Source organism: Orcinus orca, chromosome 19 (assembly GCF_937001465.1).
Source record: "Orcinus orca chromosome 19, mOrcOrc1.1, whole genome shotgun sequence".
NCBI lineage: Eukaryota > Metazoa > Chordata > Mammalia > Artiodactyla > Delphinidae > Orcinus > Orcinus orca.
Window position 1 is genome coordinate 33,275,436 of NC_064577.1, and position 6,978 is coordinate 33,282,413.

The 6,978-nt window shown below is 62.9% G+C and overlaps 1 protein-coding gene across 1 annotated transcript; it reads left to right on the forward strand.

Annotated features, from left to right (window-relative positions):
- On the forward strand, window positions 1-6,674 carry FSCN2 (fascin actin-bundling protein 2, retinal). The gene is given in 6 exon segments (XM_033438744.2): window positions 1-1,491; window positions 4,965-5,121; window positions 5,637-5,758; window positions 5,818-5,835; window positions 6,079-6,297; window positions 6,435-6,674. Coding segments are annotated over 6 exon segments (1,548 nt in total). The 5' UTR covers window positions 1-665; the 3' UTR covers window positions 6,641-6,674.
- The last annotated feature ends 304 nt before the right edge of the window (window positions 6,675-6,978 follow it).

Genomic DNA, 6,978 nt, shown 5'->3' on the forward strand with positions numbered 1-6,978 from the left:
GCTGTGGCCGCCCGGGTTGGGGGCCTTGCCGCACTCCTGGCAGCAGGAATCAGAGAAGCGGTAACTGGATCTGGCGGCTGAGGGTGGAGGGCTGCGATCGGGTTGCGGCCACATGCAAGTTTTCCACCAGGCGGCTTTCTCTACCTCAGGAAAGAGCTGGGCTGGGCTGGGGAGTCTGTGCAGTGGGTCTGGGGGCCCGGAGGTGGGGGGCAAGGAGAGAGGCCAAGACGTGCAGTGGCCAGAGGCCGGGGCACAGAGCCCGCGTTGGGGCCCGGGCAGCTGCCAGCGAGGACAAGGAGGTGGTCGGCCCTGCGGCGGGTGGCGCTCTCCAGCCCTGCTGGCCCTGGGCTCTGGCCCCTGGGCAGTCCGGGAGTGGCTGAAATCCAAGCTGGGGTAACGAAAGTCTGCTGCTGTTCCTAAGCCGGCACAGCTCTGATCCGCCCTCCCACCCGCCCTCTGCTGCCCGCTGGCCATGTAAGAGCTGCCTGGGCCCGTGACCGCTGGCCAGAGGCAGCATCCGAGCGGGCAGCAGGTCCATGACGCCGGCTGGGCCTGGGGGCCACGGGCCGACCCCGTCGAGCCAGGCCTCTGGGGGACCTCGGGGGCCGTGAGCACACAGAGAGAGCTTCCCAGGCCCCTCTTGGGGACCTCAGCCAGGCCCAAAGATGCCCACCAATGGCCTACACCAGGTGCTGAAGATCCAGTTCGGCCTCGTCAATGATACTGACCGTTACCTGACGGCTGAGAGCTTCGGCTTCAAGGTCAACGCCTCAGCACCCAGCCTCAAGAGGAAGCAGATGTGGTTGCTGGAGCCAGACCCGGGCCAGGGCACAGCTGTGCTGTTTCGCAGCAGCCACCTGGGCCGTTACCTGTCAGCCGAGGAGGACGGGCGCGTGGCCTGCGAGGCGGAGCGGCCGGGCCCCGACTGCCGCTTCCTGGTCCTGCCGCAGCCTGATGGGCGCTGGGCACTGCAGTCGGAGCCGCACGGCCGCTTCTTCGGCGGCACTGAGGACCAGCTGTCCTGCTTCGCCACAGCCATCACCCCGGCTGAGCTGTGGACCGTGCACCTGGCCATCCACCCGCAGGCCCACCTGCTGAGTGTGAGCCGGCGGCGCTACGCGCACCTGTGCCCGCAGGAGGACGAGATCGCGGCGGACAGCAACACACCGTGGGGCGTGGACGCGCTCGTCACGCTCATCTTCCAGAACCGGCAGTACTGCCTCAAGTCCTGCGACAGCCGCTACCTGCGCAGCGATGGCCGCCTTGTCTGGGAGCCTGAGGCTCACACCCGCTACACACTCGAGTTCAAGGCGGGCAAGCTGGCCTTCAAGGACTGTGACGGCCGCTACCTGGCGCCCGTGGGACCCACAGGCACGCTCAGGGCTGGCCGCAACACACGGCCCGGCAAGGATGAGCTCTTCGACCTGGAGGAGAGTCACCCGCAGGTGGTGCTGGTGGCCGCCAACCACCGCTACGTGTCCGTGCGGCAAGGTAATGAGGGTGCGGGGCCGGCCATGCTCTCAGCGTGGGGCTCGTGCAGCGAGTGGCACTGCGGCTGATGGGTGGGGACATGTGTGTGGCAGCACACAGCGTAGGTGGGTGGGCTGTGGGCCACATATGGGGTCCCTGCTGAGCCTTGGGCCCGCTGGACAGCTACTGCATGCAAGATGGGCAGCGCTCATCTGGAGGTGGTTGAGGCCCAGGCCAGCTGCTATGAGGGGTAGGAGGGCAGGCCCCGCCCACACTGGGCTGGCCCCCTGCCCGCCCCTCCCCTTCCCTTCTATCACCCCACTTCTGAACTTTAAAGGGTTTGGAAGGCGACCAAGGGCAGGGCAAGGAGAGACAGCAAGAGTGGAGTGGGGAGGTCTTGGGGTTCCTCCAGTCCAGCGGGATGTAAGCGGCCCCTCCAGGGCCTGGACTCCTTGGTGGGGAGACACTGTCTCTACCCAACAGGTGTGGCGTGGCTCCCCCCAAGTCCTGGATCATCGGTCACCTGCTTCATGTGACCGGTGGGCCCTTCCACATGGGATCACATGCCTGTGGGGTGAACGTGGGCAGTTCCTACTTCCCCTCGAAGAAGGTGAGGTCCCAGAGTGGCCCCAAGCTGCTTGGGCTCCTGGCTCTGTGCACCCAGGAGTGGCTGGGCATACCCTGAGCCGGCTCACTGCCACCACCTGGTCCAGAAGGGAGAGACCCGGCCCTGAGCACCTGGAGGGGTGGCCCAGCTGTGGCTCTAGGGGCCCCAGCCTGTAGTCCAGGTCTTCAAGGCTAGCGCAGAGCAGGGACCGGCATTCAGCAAACACCCCCAAGCACTTGCGGCATGTGGTCGGGTCCTGGGGCGTGAGGGAAGACAGACAGCCCTGGTCCTTCCCATGTCAGGTCCTACTGTCTGGCCACACTGCTTTCTGACCTGGGCCAAGGCCCATATGCTTGGTTTGTCATTAAAGGGTGGGCAGCAGTGTGAAAAAGCTTTCTCTGTGAGTCAAAGGAGATGCTGGATACAAAGTATTTGTCCCTGTTCAGCTTGTGAATCTTGTGGTGGTGGTAGTGGGGATGGCGCTGAAGCTGGAGGTGATGGTGGTGGTGATGGTAAGACAGGCTGTGGTAATAGAGACGGTGCTAGTGATTCTGCTAGTGATGGTGGTGGTGCTGGTAGTGATGGAGATGGTGATGATGGTGGTGATGATGATGGTGGTGGTGAGGGATGGTAGCTGTACAAACCATTTTTCATTCTCTGGACTACCCTGCATCTGACCCCATCCCTTTAATGGGGGATGTCCCCCACAAAGGACCAGATTTGCCTCCCACTATAGAGGCCAGAGGTACCGCACATTCGCCTCCCTGCTTTGCTTACAATAAGCCTGAGGGCATAGGACCTGGCCCCGAGCTATTCAGATGTTGACTTGGCTACCAGTGATTCGAGCAAGTGGAGCGTGGCATCTCAGTGCTGCGGGAGGAGGGGAGCGGTGCCACTAGATTCCAAGGTAGCTGGAGTGGCGGCATCTGTGGAGTGGTGGTGCCTCGGTCCCTGTCATTCTGCTGGTCAGGCAGCCCCCAAACCCGTCTCCTTCCCCCTGGAGTGTTTGTGAGCACCCTGGCTTCTCCTGCCAATATTTTTCCTTTGCAGCCTCTATCAGCCAGGCTCTGTTTCTGCTGTGCCCGCTGCCGGCCCTCACTGATGTGGCATTGCTGTGGGGCCGCCCAGCAGGCAGTGTTCGTTGCTGCAAGTAACAATGGCCGCAAACTGGCTTAAGCCACAAGGACACTGATTATCTCACCTAAACGGAAGTCTGCAGGCACGGGGGTGGTGGGATCCCCGGCAGGCACCACTGCCAGCTCAGTGGCATCACCAAAGTCCTCCACTCTTTCCTCTTCGAGGAACCTCTCTCCCAGGACAGCTCTGACCTCACGCTGGTGCCCCTGTGGTCACAAGACGGCTGCTGCTGTTCCAGGCTCACATCCAGACAGGACAAAGTCCAAAGGAAAGAGGGGCACTGGCTCTTCTGAGTCTTCGCAGGAGTAAGGAAAGTTCTCCTGTAAATGCTCTCAGACACCCCTTCTTGCTCAGACACCCACCACTTGACCAATCCCCCCTGGAACGGTGGGGTCCACACTCTTTGCGGGCAACCAGGACTCCGTGGAGCCTCTCCTGCCTCAAGGTCGGGGCCCCAGGAGCAGCCGGCTGTGTGAGATGGAGTCCCTAGGCTGCATCCTGTCTGGAACGGGTGTGTGTGGGGCAATGCTGGGGACACCAATGGCTTGGCCTCAGAGATGGGGGTGGAGGTGCAGCCTCGCTCCCCACTTAGCCCCTGTGGGGATGGCTCCCTCACCTCCTCAGGTCTGCTTCAGTGAGGCTGTCCCTGGCCAAAACCCACAGCATTAATGGGCACTGGCTGTACCACAATTCTTGTTGTCCGCCGCCCCCCATGGACCAGTGCTAGAAGGGCAAGGGCCGCTGTCTGTTTTGTTACTGATCGCGGGCCCAGGGGCAGCTGGCGCTCACTTTGTTCAGTATTGCTGATGGGACGGTGGGATTGGCAGTGAGAATGCTGGGTCACCTTCTTTGGCTCTGAGCAATGATCTGTGTAAGAAGGGTGACAGACGCCAGCCTGGGGGGCTGTGGAGGGCACAGCCATGAAGGGTGACAGGTCCTGGCCTCTGCAGTCTGGGCTCTACCTGCTGTGGGTAGGGCAGGACAGGATGTGGCCCTGACCCTCAGGCTCTGATGGGGGTCTGCCACACTCCCTCCTGCTCCCCTAGCTGGAGCCACTGGAGCCCAGCCTCAGGGGACCTCTGTGATCTGCCATATCTCTTGGCCAGTTGTGATGGAACAGGGATGTGGTTTAAGGGAAGATACTGGGGAGGCTCCACGGCCTGCCTGCTGCCCCCACCCTGGTCATGGATGACCCCTTCGTCTCCCTCCCAGGAACCCCAGGCAGAGCCCCAAGTAGACTTGCCCTCCCTCAGGGTTCTTGGGAGACCACGCACATGTGAGTGAGGGGCTGGGGAGGTGACAGGGGTCCAATCCCTGCTCAGCGCCCAGGAGCAAACCCCAGGCCCCTGCTGTGTCCTGAGCCACGGCTGGGGAAGGACAGGACCCCAGTGTCCATCCAGTGGCTTAGGGGAGAGTTATAAATAGAGGCTGGTGTAAGTCCTGGGTCGAGAGAGCAGGAACAAGCAGATTACCTGACGATTAGCAGAGGCAGGGGATTTGCCAGCACGGAAGGGCCTGGTTCCTGGGGCTGCGGTGGGAGCTGGGCAAGTACCTTTAGGGAGCAGTGTGTATTGGTCCATGACGCACCCACTTGGCCCTGGGGCAGAGCTCCAAATCTTCTAGAGTCCAGAGGGTTCTAGATGAGACCCCCGCTGACTTCAGGGTTGCCCCAAGAGCATGCCTCCCCATCCCTCTGCTCCCCACCCCACCCAGGGTGAGGCGTGAGGGGCTTCCCATCTCCTCCCTCCAGGGATCAATGTCTCAGCCAACCAAGATGAAGAACTGGATCATGAAACTTTCCTGATGCAAATTGACCGGGAGACAAGGAAGTGCACCTTCTATTCCAGCACTGGGGGCTACTGGACCCTGGTCACCCACGGGGGGATCCAGGCCACAGCCACACAAGTGTGAGTGCACCATCCCCACCTCTGTGACCACCTTCACCTCCACCTCCACCATCACCATCACCACCTCCACCATCACCACCACCCCCTCCACCATTACCATCATCACCACCACCCCCTCCACCATTACCATCATCACCTCCACCATCACCACCACCTCCATCATCACCATCTCTACCATCACCATCACCACCACCACCTCCACCATTACCATCATCACCTCCACCATCACCACCACCTCCACCATCACCATCATCACCTCCACCATCATCTCTATTACCACTACCACCTGCATCACCACCTCCACCTCAACCACGGGGACCACACAGCAGCCCAGCCAGGGAAGAATGCCCACGGGGGTGAGGGACAGCTCTTAATGGTGGTGGGGGTATCAGTGGAAGGCAAGTGCCCGTCCCTCCCCCTGAGGGAGTGGTATTGGACTTGAGGGGGATGGGGAGGCCTGACCCTAAGCCCCCACGTCCTGCTCCTCTGAGGGGACCTTGACCTGCCCCTTCCAGTTCTGAGAACACCATGTTTGAGATGGAGTGGCGGGGTCGGCGGGTGGCCCTCAAGGCCAGCAATGGGCGCTATGTGTGCATGAAGAAGAATGGGCAGCTGGCGGCCATCAGCGATTTTGTGGGTGAGCACTCCCCTCATTCCCTGGGGAGACTGGGGTGGGGGCCCTCTGCCTGGGGACAGGGCCAGCTCGGAGACCCTGTCTCCACGAGGGCTGGCCCCGCTCCCTCCCCGTGAAGCTGCTGCTGTCCACGACAGTAGTCATACTTGCTAGTCCAGATCATTGTTCCTGACGTGGGGGAGCAGATCCAGAGCACCCTGATCACTGCTGCACATCTGGGGAACCGGGGGCTCAACGGCCGCAGGCCCCTGGCTAAGGCCACATAAGGCAATGGCAGTGGCAGATTGAGGCACACAAGCTGGGCAGTGAGTCCGGGCCTGGAGCTCTTCCAGGGGAGCTCCGTTAAGGCCCCTCAACCCCTTTCTCGCCATCAGGTGAGGACGAGGAGTTTATCCTCAAGCTCATCAACCGGCCCATCCTCGTGCTGCGGGGCCTGGACGGCTTCGTCTGCCACCGCCGAGGCTCCAACCAGCTGGACACCAACCGCTCCGTCTACGACGTGTTCCACCTGAGCTTCAGCGACGGCGCCTACCAGATCCGAGGTGCGGGCGTGCGGGATGGGGGCGGGGGGAGCGCGAGGAGCTGGGGCCCGGAGAGAGTGGGGGGCGCCGAGGGGGATAGGGGGAGCGCGGGGCCGGGAGCGTGCCGCCCGCCGACCCCCGCTCCCCTTATCCCCCAGGCCGCGGCGGCGGGTTCTGGCACACCGGCAGCCACGGCAGCGTGTGCAGCGACGGCGAGCGCGCTGAGGACTTCCTGTTTGAGTTCCGTGAGCGCGGCCGCCTGGCCATCCGCGCCCGCAGCGGAAAGTACCTGCGCGGCGGCGCCTCGGGGCTGCTGCGCGCGGACGCAGACGCACCGGCCGGGTTTGCGCTCTGGGAGTACTGAGTGCCGTCCTCCTGTCCCCCATTAAACCGTGTCTGTGACCAGCGGCTCGCGGGTCAGTGGCGCCGCTCGGGGTGGGGAAGGGTGTGCGCGGAGGGTCTGCAGGCTCGCTGGTCTCAGAGTGCTGCACAGGAGCAGTCCCTGGCCCCTCCGCCCTGGGGCTCCTGCGATGGCCGCTGGACAACTACCCCCTCCCCCCCAATCCCTCATGCCCAGAAAATCCAAGGTTGGGGCTTGTCCAGGGGGGTCCAGCCGATTGAACGTCCCACAACCCCACCCTGGACAACCAGTCCCGGGCCTCCTCTTGTCCGCCCCCCTCCCCCGGGATTGTGTCTCCTTGG